The sequence below is a fragment of the Gastrolobium bilobum genome, unplaced genomic scaffold (assembly GCF_033153095.1).
Source record: "Gastrolobium bilobum isolate Gb01-03AN ecotype WA unplaced genomic scaffold, APGP_CSIRO_Gbil_v1 utg10606, whole genome shotgun sequence".
Lineage (NCBI taxonomy): Eukaryota > Viridiplantae > Streptophyta > Magnoliopsida > Fabales > Fabaceae > Gastrolobium > Gastrolobium bilobum.
Window position 1 is genome coordinate 263,525 of NW_026897840.1, and position 13,881 is coordinate 277,405.

Below are 13,881 nucleotides of genomic sequence, written 5' to 3' on the forward strand. Positions count from 1 at the left end.
TTACGCTATTTTCATTTTTCAGTCTAGGAGAAATTTTTAATATTCTCCTGTTTAGCAAATTTTGTAAGTTTTGCTCGAGTTATTTGTTAATGAGGTTTCTTGATTCTTGAGTTACTTTGCATTTACAAAATAAAAAAACCAAGTTCCCTGCATTTACAAATTTTGTATCAAAAAACTGGCATAATTGTGAGATTTTTCTTATTTGCACGGCAAATAAAACTTTAATTCTTTAGGTGACAAGTAGCTATCGGTATAACAAATTTAAACGGGGATATCTCTCAGGTCAAGAGAAAACGTTTTATGGTAAAGTTACATATTGTAATTTGACCGGATAAATCTTCTATAGACAACTTGACAGGTTACTTACCATCTTCCTTCTTCCCTTTTTGCGTATTATACAAACTGCTTACACGATGGAGTGTGAAATTTGGTAAACGGTGGAAAAGGTAAATGATTCACATAGTTGTGCGAGTGTAAAAAATTCTGAGCTGTAAAGTGTAAATTCAAGTGAATTCTGTTTAAAAATTGATCTATAAAACTCATTTATATTCATAAAAAAGATTATCTTCATTTCAGCAGTAATTATACTTCAATTTGTTTGAGGAATCATTAACTAGCATGTCACCATGCCTTGTTGCGTAAATGGCGAAGCTGTTCCTTCTATCAACACTTTTCTCAGGGATAGCTCTTTCATAACGTTTCGTACCTTTTGCCACATTTTGCATCAAGTGTTCAAGAGTTCTACTTCCGTCGCTTTTTTTTTTTTTTTTTTTTTTTTTTAATAAAAGTTAAATTTTGTATATATTAAAACTATGCTTGTGCATTTTTGTTGATGTTTATGAGATTTTTATACTCGACATTTTTGTTTTTTAATTTATTTTGTTTCTTTCAGGCTATGGCCTTTCTTTTGTACTTAAAAAAAAGGAAAGAAAGAAATCTTTCTGCATCTTACACAATTTAGTATAAAGAATTTTTTTGAGGCAAAAGATATATAAATATAATTTTGTATTTTGACGTAATAACTTTCTTTAATAAAGTTAGTCCATCCTTGTCACAACTATCTAACAATAATTACAATTAACAAGCTAATGTCTCAAGTTTGCTTGTGATTCACCAAACAATTTAGAACACAATACGCTGATAAAATGTGTAAAGCAACATGGTAGAATCCTCATATTTGCAGTGAATCTTGCATATTCATTGCTAAATGTAGACACCATGAAGAACAATATAGATAGTTATTGACTGAGAAGTGTACAAGACTTGCTGAAAAGTTTCATTACGAGTGTCCCGGGGGTATCAAATTACCCTTATATCTCAACTGAAGGTGATAAGATAATGACACTAGGTACTACACAGGAGTTAGGCATCGGGTAGTATTATTTTCTCTCAAAGAAATGAGGTATATAGGTCAAGAGTAACACTCTGTGTTGGTGTAACCGCTTTGTGTTTGGACACAAAGAAACTGACACACACACACACAGCGCTTATCTAACCACCCTTTCAAACCAAGCAAAACAACTAACTATGACTAAATAAGAACTATAATTTTGACAATAAGACCCATCAGTTGCAACTCTATTTCTTATTAAAGGTCTAATAGAGATGCTTATCCATCACTAAATCAGATGACTCTCAAAGGTTTGGTATCACTTGTCCTCAATTTAATTGGTCTAGCAGAGGAACCAAGGACCAAGGATGCACCTTTACCTTACCTGCTATCTAGTCCTATTGTACCACAGAAGATCAAGCACCAATCATCTGAATCTGCGGCAGCATCCAATTTTATGGAGAATAGTGAGTGTGGTTGGTGTTGTGTGTGCTTGTCAAGGTTAAACGACAAGGATGAAATCCGTGTCCTTCCTTGCTTGCACAAATTCCATAAGATTTGTGTAAATAGATGGCTTAAGGGTCACCACAAAACATGTCCACTCTGCCGTTTCTCAATGGGAGCTGAGGAGAAGTCTCATCGTGCCGAAATGTTCACTGAAGAGATGCTAATGTGGTTTTCTTCTTTCCATATAACTGGTATGTAATGATTCAAAACTCACCCTGAATCTATGTAATTTTCTACAAGCAAAGCCTTGCTTTACTTTCGAGTTTTTGTTCATGCAAAGCTTATAAATCTGATTATGAGCAAGCTTAAATGAATTGTTATGACTTATGATGTTGTTGAGATATATAGTCCCACATTGATTGGATGGGCAACTAATATGACCTTTATAAGGCCTTGGGCACTCCCACCCCTTGAGCTAGCTTTTGGGGTGGTGTATCCCAAGGTTCTTTACATGGTATCAGAGCCTCACCGTCCCCCCGCTTTAAAGAGTGGAATTAAAAATAAAAAAAAAAGCACAAAAGGTAAACCAAAAATTGGGCCTGTGCAATTCCACGCTTCTAGCCCAAAGGGCTCTTGCGTGAGGGGGCGTGTTGAGATATATAGTCCCACATTGATTGGATGGGCAACTAATATGACCTTTATAAGGCCTTGGGCACTCCCACCCCTTGAGCTAGCTTTTGGGGTGGTGTATCCCAAGGTTCTTTACAGATGTCTCTAGGCCCGAAAAAAGGATTGTGATCGTGGTGATTGTGCTCATCTATGGCTCAAGTTTGATGGTACCCTCATACATTTAAAGAAAATGAATCCAAGTATTAAAAATATAAAAAACGAATCCAAAAAATTACCACAACTTTATATGCATGGTCAAAATTGATTTTGCTTTAAACTAATTTTATGTATCCATGTAAGATTAAATGGTTAAAATTAATTATTCTCAAAGGTCATTTCCAATGTACCCTCTATATGCATAGGGTAGAAGCTCTTGAACACGTCACTTGCACAAGTTAAATACTACAACAATTTAAAAAAAAAAAAAAAAATCATATTTTCGGATTATAAATTATAAATGCTAATGGAACAGGGGCTAAAAAATGTAAGATTAAAATAAAGAATTTCCTTTTTTTTATGCCGAAAAACTGTTGAATTATTATTTTTATTTTTTTTCACTACCCCATTTTTAGCCTAACCAAACATAAATGGAAGAAGGCAAAATCAACTAGATAACGAACATCGTCCTATATGTATGTCGGGCATTTTTATACGTTGGTGTTGTATTAGCCCAGAACGAGTAGCATGTTTTTGGGAAAGAAAATGCATATCATCATAGTTGAGCCCAAGCCCAAAATATCATTGATCCAAATCAGAAGAGAGGAAGAAATGCTAAGGGGGTTTGTCCATAATCTATCGACCAAATATGTTAGTAAAAGCCCGATGTTACGTCGACCGTTGGGTCATCCAGCCCAATACTAAGTGAACCCAATCTTTACGGGAGAGCCTAACATCTGACCCAAGTACTGAACATTGGGTCTTTCTTCAAACCCAGATGAAAAAAGTGGCATAAAATTAAAATTTTCCATTGCCGGGAATCGAACCCGGGTCTCCTGGGTGAAAGCCAGATATCCTAACCGCTGGACGACAATGGAACTTGCTTGATAAATGTGATTTGGTTACGTTTATATATTAAAACATTCAGACACTTAAGAATATTAAGTTAAATTAAATTTGCGATTATTTTAATTTGGAAAATTATATTCTTATATTATGGGAGATTATTTGTTCCTGTTATACTTGCATTGAAAAATGTGTAACTCTTTCTTTTAAAATAAAAAAAAAAATCCAATGAACCCCATTTCATTTGTCTCTGTCTCCTAGAAAAGTAATTTCCTTTTAATTTTACGTGTTTCTAAAGGTTTCTTAATTTTCAAGTGAAAGCTGCGTAACAGTGAGAATCTGCCATGTAATGGCTTGTCTTTTTTACATCACTTACACAATTGGCATCTCTCTCATCTGTGTAGTAGCATACAGCATCCTAAATTTCACATTCTCACAATCAATAGCCAATAAGAAAAACAATCAATAACCAAAAATTATATACAGTTAAGGAAATGGAAAGTAAAGAGTTTCGTTTCGATCCTCACGTGCAATTTTTAGGAGGAATTTAAATATTTTTATTTTTGATCTATCTTGCGCTTTGAATTAGTCTCATAGCCGAATCAAAAAGTCTAAGTTTATAGAAATACCAAAAAAAGTCAACTCGCATTAAGGTTGGGTTAATTTAAAAAAAAAAAAAAAAACACACTATATACAGCCTGATACTGCCAAAAGTAGCTCCACCAGAAGGAATAGAATCAACTTTTGCAAATATGGTAATAGGATGCATCTGTACACACCTCTTGTACAAAGAAGAATCATAGGCATAGATTTTTGACGTGCACAAATTACGAAGAAAAGGAAATGATCTTACGCTCCTGGACAAAGAACAATTTTGCGAATTGTGCAACTGAACGTGCACAAACAATTTTGTCATATAAATAAGTACCAGTGTACCTACCAATTACTGCATAACATATTAATGATATTAGATATCAGAATACAAAAGCCTATGACAAAATTGTTCAGTCATTATTTGTGCACTTGAATGGTTTCTTGAAATAATTTAAAGTTGGGCCTGCATCTAGGTTCATGTCCAAAACGTATAAAGAACGATAGTTAGACCTTGTTTTTTTTTTTTTGATAACAAGTTAGACCTTGTTTTATGTAGTCTTTCCATGGAACCCAAATGCTTCCTTTTTATCATTTATGAATTTTGAACGTGTGGTTATTTAAGGTTTAGCGATAATTTTTCATCGCTCAAATTTGTTATTGGCTTAATATCCTTATAATTTGCTTTTTCTAAAAGCTGCATAGACTAAACCTTAAATAATCAAATACAATGTTAGAGTATATTTTCACTTTTTCAGATACATCATCATCTTACTCATTTTATTATCCTAACAAAAAGTAGTGTAATTGCGATAACATTATCGATCGAGAGTTATTTCTTCAACTCAAAATCTACATTTATGGTAATATAAATTGGGTTTGTTTTTTCTGCAGTTAGTGCAGATAAGTTATGTAAGTCCAATACGACGTCATTTTGGGATGAAAATCATGATATTTTTGTAATTTTAATTTATTTCAGGGTTATAATAGTCTTAATATTTATAATTTTTTAAGATTTTAATACCAAAACGACGTCGTTTTGGGAATAAATGCAGATAACTTATCTGCATTAACTTCAGAAATATTTTTCCCATATAAAATTATATGATTTTTTCTTTCAAAATTCACACAACCAATTTTTTGAATTAATCAAACATTAAATTGATAATAAAGAGTTTAATAAAGTTAAGAATGGAAATAAATTATTAATTTGCCTGAAAAAGAGGGAAAATAGTATTATAGAAACATTGATTTAAAGTTTATTGGATAGAAGTGGCAATAGACACTCTAAACTCATATTATCAAAAGTTATATTTTAAACCTCAAAAGTGTGTTCTATTTGGTTTAATTCTATGCTCTACATATTTTTTTTTTTTGGAAATATTCCATCGATTCATCGCTTCGCGATTAGTCCGATTCGGGACGGGTCCAGAATTAAGGCTTTAAACCCCTCCCAAATGTGGTACTGGAGAGATTCGAACACATGTCATCACCCCCACCTGCTCAGCTCTCATGCGCCAACTGAGCTACCACCATTTGGTCATGCTCTACATATTCTATCACTTTCCGATGCAGGTTTGTTGTTTACATTCGCAGATTCTTGGCTATCGACATTATCCTTGACCTATTTGCAAAGCTTCTCCCACTTCTCGCCAAGTTTACATGGATTACCTCTCCATTTGAATGCTGCTGTCCTAATCCTAAGTGTTAGCCTTATTCCTATTAAATTAATGCCCTTCTCCCTCTCCTTGTCATGCTTGATGTGCTTTTAACTCTTGGTGGTGCAGATGCAGCAAAAAAAGGATTAACATCATATGCACCAGTAGAGGAAATTGCATGTCGCAAAGGAATAGCAAATCCAATATTAATATCATTGACAATTGCAAACCACGGTGGAGTAGCCGATCCAAAAAGAGGGATATTTGCATCTCCGTATTGCAAATTTGCCATTTTTCCAAATCCTAATAAGAGCATAAAAGAAAAGCACTACTTGCCAAAAATAGTGTCATAACCCAAAAAATAACTTTCATTAAGTGTTACTTATTTCCATTTTGTAAGGTTTGCAGATGCCTATTTTTTTCTACATTATACTGACTTAATTCCATTAGGAAATAAGAGATTGTGATGATCGAATTCATAATTTCATGATATCAGGAGATCTAATACCATGATAAATAAATCTTACCTAAAAACTTAAGCTGGTAATTGAAAATCTTCAATAATTTTTATATTATATCACTTTTAACATCATCATTCTCCCTTCCAACATTTTCAGATCTTTCAATTAGAGTTTTGTGAATTGAAGACCTGACTACTACAAGGCCAGTTACAGGCCACATATTCTCTCCAATAATGGGGTCCATTATAAGTCCATAGTATGTTGTCTATGTGATAGTGCTGATATATATGCTTAGTCCAACAGGTCTTCATTGTCAGCAAATATACCAATTACAACCTACCTACAAGGTAATCATGTTGTACCCTAAAACCTACATGCACAACTCCTTTACTCCAAATGCACTTGAAAGTGATGTGGGTAATTTTGGACTTCACACCGGAAATAGTGAAAACAACCTTGTTTTCATTATTTCATGTAGAGGTTTTTCAAAATAAGAAATAAAGTAAAAATAATATCATTTTTTTGTAATTTTTAGTGAAATAAATAAATAAATAACATATCTACAAACGAATTACTATCCTAAAGTTTTCTTGCCAATTACAGTGATCTCGAAAGGCAAAATAAGAAAACTCGAATAATCAAATATTAGGTATTTTATTTTAAAACCCTAAAATATATCGGGAAGTTTATATTCATTATATTTTTTTCTTATCTCCTTTTTCAATCAATTCTATTATCGTTAGATTAAAATCAAATTAATAATTACAAAGTTACAAATTTGATTTGATTTTGATATAACCATAACAAAGTGGTTGCAAGAGATGATAAGAAAAACAAATAATAAGTTTAACCCATCTAAAATTATATATAGATAAAAGTGAGGAAAAATTTACCGCCCGGGGGGGGGGGAGTTACTATATTAAAAAAATATATAAGTATCATGTTGACGGAAAAAGAAAATGCTTCCGGTTGACCTTTGAACAATGTGCATTATTTTATTTTATTTTATTTTTAAAAAGAAGATTATATTTACAAACTTTTTTTCTTACAAACTATACTAAATAAGACTGTTCAGATTTTAACCAAGAATGTTTATTGCAGTTTGTAAGATTTTATAAATAAAAAATTTGTAACTTCCCCTTTTTTTTAAATGATAGGCGCTACCAGTATGTGTCTATAGGTATAAGGTATCTCGTCTCCTCCAACGCAACATGAGAGGTTTAAACCTTTAAAAAGAATGGGGAAAAAGACATGTGCAGTAGATATTGCAAAAGTAACAAAGAAGAAGAAGAAAAAAAAGATACGCGTATAGGGGGAAGAAAAGTCGATAATATTCTAGTCCGAGGACAATCTAATCATCCATAAAAGAACGCCAGATTGGGGTATCACATAGAATAACAGAAGCGCCGAAACGATTCATTGTTGCCACAGTTCAATTTTGATCAATTAAGTTTAATTTGGAGACATGGTTCTTTAATTGGCAAATTGAGCTATATGTGAATGAGTTCCCACTCATTGTGCAAAGCTCAATTGAATTTCACTGAAGCAGCACCTCATGATCGAAGCCATCAGGTGTCCTACTAGGAATTAGCTTCACGCAACAAGAATGCGAGTACAATTCAAATTAAGGAATTTAGGATGAAAAAGAACCACACCTTGCGGTCCAGTTAGTCAAAGGGTTTTCTGAGGAAACCTAGTGGCCAGTGGGTCTGATTTCATGGTGTGGTAAAGGCCAAAGGGTATATATGCATGTTGATATTTAGTTGGAACACCAATAATATTCCCCATTTGCGGTACCACATTAACTTTTGGAAAAGCAACGTGAGTAAAAATCCTAATATAATGACATTTACATATATGGATAAACATGTTCAATACATATAATAAATTTAAATTATAGTTTATGATAAAGAATTTTTGTATACATATTGTTCGCCGAATAATCACACCCAAAATGAAGCAAGGCATTCCAGTAAAAAAAAAACAAGTGAGAGAAAAAGCATAAGGTATATCGCAAACTGAACTTCATTAAAGAAAAATGTCCACCCAGTAAACCACAGGACCACAAAACAACGGAAACTATGCTCTACGCCTCTACCTATATTGATAGCAACTTATCCAAGCTGTATATGCTAATGGTGCTGACCCACTATGTGATGGGAAAAGTTGCTATTCCTTATGAATGAGTCAAAGAAGAGATAAGAGTAGTATAGTAAACTCATTTATTGTGGTATATTATCATCTAATATTTGATGATAGTTCTTCCTTGTCATGGGCTCTTGTTGCTTGACCATTAATAATAATAAGTCCCTACCATGAGCTTCCGTTGCTTTACGTTATTGTTTTAACTTTAACCAATGCTTTCTGTTTCACTGTTTCACGTCTCTATTGACCTCCTTTTAGTTATAGTAAAGTCATAAATGATGAAAAGTATTTTTAAATCTCCTATGAAGAGTTGTTACAACTTACAGTACGTAAGTTTGCCTTTGCATCAATGAGCTTAACTTCTTCAACAAGTGATTTTAGAAGTGCACCCATCCATTTCACTTCAGCTCAATGCATTAAAAGAGAATTAAACCATTCAACTGTTAACTCAGTTCCAGCAGAAATAGTTAAAATAGAACGTACTTCTCTTTGATCCCTAAGTCGACCCTCTTAAATTACCAACACAATTTATTAATTATTAAACATTATAATATATATATATCAGTTAATAAGAAAAAAAATTAAATACAAACAAAATTGTCATTTTTATTTTTGGTTAAAAAAAAGAGTTTGACCTGATATAGGGAAAAGGAAGGGTAAGATTTGTGGGAAAGCAATGTAGTCTCAATAAAATTTGGATTCAAACATATCATTTAATCTAAGACTATTGTTCAGTCGTTGATAACTTTAATCAACATAAGTTATTAACATAACTATTATGATCTCACATTAATCAGTATTAAATTAAAAAAAAAAGTCAAATCTCACATGGAGGAAATGACAAAAATCACACTGTTGGGGAAATTGGTATATATTAAGAGGCCGTTTGGTATATGGCTTATCTTAGGATTCTCAGGAAAATAATTTTTTGTAAATTTTAAATTTTCAGATATTATCGTAAACTGAATATAAAAATCATATTTTTGAAAATTAAGATTCCCGAACAAAAAAAAAATTCTCCTGTACCAAACGCCTCCTAAAAAACTTTTTGGTAAAGGACACTAGACTCGGGAAGATAAAGAGATAAGAAGAGCTTGACTAAAATGCAGATAGTTTTATTTTAGCAGTGCGTAAAAAATTCAACATTTTGATATAAATAATACTACTTAATTAGCAACTCGACAAATTCATAGTGTTTTGAGGCATCCCATGGCTTTTAATAATAGCTACACAACAAAATCATAGCTGAAAGTTTGCCCCTTTGTTAATGTGATCAATAACAAGTAGCTCTTAATAAACAGCTACGATAATGAGATTAAATATCATATTATTAAGCTATCGTCCTATCTCGGTGCTAGTAACAGTATGGTTGGGTAAAGAACAAAACGTCTTGTCTTGGAAAAATCATCCAGCTTATAGGCTAGACTCTTCCCACTTATCGCTCCCCACATATTTCGCTTTCCGCATGAAGAAAGTTTTGAATAGAGCAAAAATGCTAAACGTCAAAACCAGGGAACAATACCATAAAAAGAGTCATCAAATTAAGTCCATTTGTTGAGGTCCGTCCCTACAGGGAATGCAAAAGCACCTTCTCCTCATACATATTCTCCAAATAACTGTCAATATAAGACAGATTTAAACGTGGAAGAGTCACAACCACAAACCCAGATATACAATAAAAACCATATTACATCATCAAACACTCTCAAAAGGTTGCGATTTTCAGGAGCATTTGGGTGGACTGATTAAACGAGTGTGTGCTAATAGATTCTTCTCAAAATGGAGCCGTAGATGCTCTATATAGGTTGCTCTTCTTCTTTTGCTGATTACTGGCTGCGGGTTCACTCAACTACAATCATCAAATAGTTACATAAAGGAGTAAACATTATTTGTTTTCAAGTATATGGAATGACCCACTAAAACAAAAAAACGAGATAATCATCATCTACCTGTTGCTGTCTTTTGAGCCTTGCATTCTCTTCTAGCAAGTGTTTAACTTTAAGCTGCAACTCATTCGTGTAAGCCTGAAGAAACAAAAATGGAGACTTGTTATGCAAATTAGCAATAAAAAAAATTGAATATATATATATAACCCAGTTATTATTTCATTTTGTCAACAATTATTATTATAATTATTATTTTGGTGGAATAACCACTTAAACGGACCTAATGAGTATTTGGAGTGAAAGGGGGAAAGAGAGAAGAAGAAAAAACAATATTTTCCTGTTTTCTAGCTCGTGATCGTGCAGCAGACTCACGATTCTTTATCATACGCTTATGGCGCCTGTCACCGAGGCTGGTATCAGCAGGTTCTGCAAACCTCGTGGTTCCAAAACAGTGCAAAGAGGAAGGGTTGGAGAGGCTTTCAAATGAGGATGTGTTATTGCTGAAAGAAGATACCATTGAAGGAGGGTGATGGAGGTTCATAGGTTGCGAGTTTTGGGGTCTAAGAGGATCGAAATGGAACTCAGGGCGAGAGTTCAAGCTAAGAGCAGTGACGGGGGGTGGTGGGGTCGGTGAGGCAGAGCAATAAAGAGAAGCCCTTTCTGAAGAAGGAGAAGAAGAAGAAGAAGAGACCATGCTGTTTGGTGGGTCTATGCTGAAGGGTCGACCCAGAAAGTCTTGGACGATAACACCTCCAAAAGTGGAACGGGTAGTAATGGGTCGAGCGTTTTGTTCATTCAAGGAAGCGAGATTGATGTCTTTCCATACCTCTTCCATGGTTGGTGGTTCTTCTTCTTCAAGGAGAGATTGGAGAGGGTTGTTTTGATGATTATGACAGTGATTTTGAGAGAGGAGGAGGTACGAATAATGTTATAAAGAAGGGTACGATTTGAAGTTTATTTTAAGAAATCGTCGAGAACGAGAGAATATAGAGTGACAGAGAGAGAGAGAGAGAGAATGGTAAGGGTTGAGTAACGTTGTTGTTGACTGTTGCTAACTAGTATTCGTGTTTGCTTGATATTTTGCAGCACTTTGTGTGAGTAGTCATATCGGAGTATCGACACGCGTGCGTAATCTTATTTGAACTTCTCCATCCACCTGTCGATTGTTGATAAATTAGTTTATCAATCTGGTTCGAGTTTTATGACATTACTTCGTTTAAATTTTAGGCTTAATGTTTCTATAATAAACATACGGGAATATTAATGTCAAGTAACATGATATTAAAAAAATTTCTTACACAAATAGATTTTAGTGGGTCCTACCATAAAAGAAAAATAAAAAACAAAAAAAATGTCTGCACGCTTCTTGATGAAGCAGTAGGAAATTTGTTAGCTATCATGTTACTTGACATATACATTTCCCATAAACATATGAGTTATTTATATTCGTTCTGAAAATGATATAATTTTAGATTGAAAAATTAAAAATTTATAATGAAAAAGATTATTATAATCCTGAAACAAAATATAATTATAAAAATACCTTGATTTTCGTCTTAAAATAATATCATTTTAGGCTCAATGTAGATAAATTATCTACATTGATGGTAGAAAAAATGAACCCTAAATTTTATAAGAAGATGATTAATTTTTAAGTTATTTTAGACATTAAAAAAGGAAAAAACTATTCTAATGTTATTAAAGAGTAGTTCTCTTTTTTCCACACCCATCAATTTTTTATATAATTTTATTTTTTATAAGTGATTGGGTCATGTCTATAATTGTGTCTATATTAAGAGAGAATTACTCTCCATAACATAAGATTAATAAAGTCCAAAAATATACAAAAAAATTCTTTTCTTTGTTAGTTATTATTTTGGAACAAACGTCTCTCTCCTTGTCTCCTGTGGATTTTAATTCACAATAAAAGTTTATGTGAAAAGATATTGTAACAATTAATTAGGGTTACTGCTAATGTTATTACCAATCAATTTCATCGTTAGATCGATTATGTTGATTCAAAACTTATATTTATTTCCATCTTTGTTGATAATGATTCCTCATATTTAATACTCTATATTTATTTTCATCTTTATAAGATTAGGATTTTTCATATTTAATGCTTTCAAATTAAATATGCAGAATCATAATCATACAAATATGAAAATAAATATAACCTTTGGATCAACATAATCGATCTAACGAAAAAATGTATTAGTAGTAATTTAAGTAGTAACCCTAATTAATTGTTACAATATCCTACCCCAAAGTTCATAACAAAAAATGTTCGGGTCAATCGAAACTCTCCGGCCAATTGGAAGACAAGAGCTTGAAATTTGAACGTTTCTTAAATATAAATATAGAGTTCATGTTTTCTTATGTTGCAGGACAGCATAAGAGAAAAAAAGTAGAGATAAATTAAATGTGAGTCCCACATTTTATATTAAAAAAGAAAAAAAATTAATTGGCACGAAAAACGAACTCTTTGCAGGAAAAAGTTTTGCTTTCCTGTGTCATAGGAGAGCATGATTTTCGATAAATATATCTACTATGGCAAAAACATCCTTTTAAGACTGTTGGGAAAAAAATTTACCATTTAAAATAAATTGGATATATTTTTTTTAAACAAAAGCGATCAACCATTTAAAATAAATTCGATAATTTTTTTTTTTAAACTCAAGCGATCAAACACATAATCAAGCATTATGTGACTGATGTCATGTCAGCACCATATAGACAATTTTACACCTAGAAAATACGGGACTCATTTGGTGATGACATGTTGCACGAAATTTTCAACAATTTTAACGTAAAATTTCAGAAGGCCATAACTTTTTGAGATTTATGCAATGACAATTTATTTGACATATTTTATCTCACATAAACATAGTTCGAATTTGCAACACTGGTACCGCAATCATAAGAGCATTTAAACCCAAAAACTCACAAGTTCTTGCCAAACAAACACCATGAACTGCAGCATGTGTCATCGATTGACACGTTTTTATATATGTGAATAACATTAATTAATTCTTATTTGTAGAAAATCAGAATTCAAACATGTTTCCGTTTTTATTTCCTATTAATTAGGAATGATTATGATTGATTAGGATTGATTGTGATTGATTAGAATTGATTGTGATTAGGATTGATTAGTCATCGCTTAGTCATTCTTAGCGATTCTTTCTTGTATAAATACTCACTCATGTCAATTATTCAATATCAATATACAAAAACTTCTTTTCAATATGGTATCAGGAGCGGGTTTGTTCCTACCCTAATTCAAATCTGAAATAACCATCCAAACACTTCCATCACCGTCAAACACCTCTTAAACACCTCCTTGAATCTGTCCAACACAGAAACCTAGTCTACTGACCTCCGATCAAGAAAGTGAGGTGACCATTCGACTCAGAAGGATCCGACGAGTCGACCGCCGCTCGCGCCGTCACAAGCGCGGCCAGTCTCCGGCGCGTGAGCTCCACGCGCCGCCTTCCCAACGTCTTTTTCCGCCGCGACTTGCACAGACCTTCTCGCCGGCTTCTCCCCTTCCTGTTCCAGAGGTCAGATAAAAAAATTTACAAAACTTGATTTTTCATCAACGGTCAACCCTTCTCTTTCTATTCATGGCTTCCTCAAAACACTCTTCTGCCTCCTCATCACCCCTTCCTAAGGCCACTAGTCATGTGGTC

At 33.2% G+C, this 13,881-nt stretch overlaps 2 protein-coding genes and 1 non-coding gene across 3 annotated transcripts; 1 reads left to right on the forward strand and 2 right to left on the reverse strand.

Annotated features, from left to right (window-relative positions):
- The first annotated feature begins 1,628 nt into the window (after nt 1-1,628).
- Nucleotides 1,629-2,036, forward strand: LOC133310751 (uncharacterized). The gene has a single exon (XM_061511731.1). The coding sequence runs from the start codon at nt 1,629-1,631 to the stop codon at nt 2,034-2,036; it is 408 nt and encodes a 135-aa protein (XP_061367715.1).
- Nucleotides 2,037-3,408: 1,372 nt separating this feature from the next.
- Nucleotides 3,409-3,480, reverse strand: TRNAE-UUC (transfer RNA glutamic acid (anticodon UUC)). Its single transcript has one exon. It is a non-coding gene; the product is annotated as a tRNA-Glu (tRNA).
- A 6,374-nt stretch (nt 3,481-9,854) lies between these two features.
- Nucleotides 9,855-11,273, reverse strand: LOC133310771 (protein FD). Its single transcript, XM_061511759.1, has 3 exons — nt 10,518-11,273; nt 10,253-10,327; nt 9,855-10,152 (listed from the first exon to the last, which is right to left on the reverse strand). Exons 1-3 carry the CDS (start codon nt 11,022-11,024, stop codon nt 10,078-10,080), a joined length of 657 nt encoding a protein of 218 aa, XP_061367743.1. The 5' UTR covers nt 11,025-11,273; the 3' UTR covers nt 9,855-10,077.
- Nucleotides 11,274-13,881: the final 2,608 nt, after the last annotated feature.

Coding starts and splice junctions, on each gene's coding strand:
- LOC133310751 (XM_061511731.1), top strand. CDS start 1,629: ATGACTCTCAAAGGTTTGGTATCACTTGTCCTCAATTTAATTGGTCTA.
- LOC133310771 (XM_061511759.1), bottom strand. CDS start 11,024: ATGGAAGAGGTATGGAAAGACATCAATCTCGCTTCCTTGAATGAACAA. Junction 10,328..10,517: donor CTAGAAAACAGGAAAATATT/GTTTTTTCTTCT, acceptor TTGTTTCTTCAG/GCTTACACGAATGAGTTGCA. Junction 10,153..10,252: donor GGCTCAAAAGACAGCAACAG/GTAGATGATGAT, acceptor TGATGATTGTAG/TTGAGTGAACCCGCAGCCAG.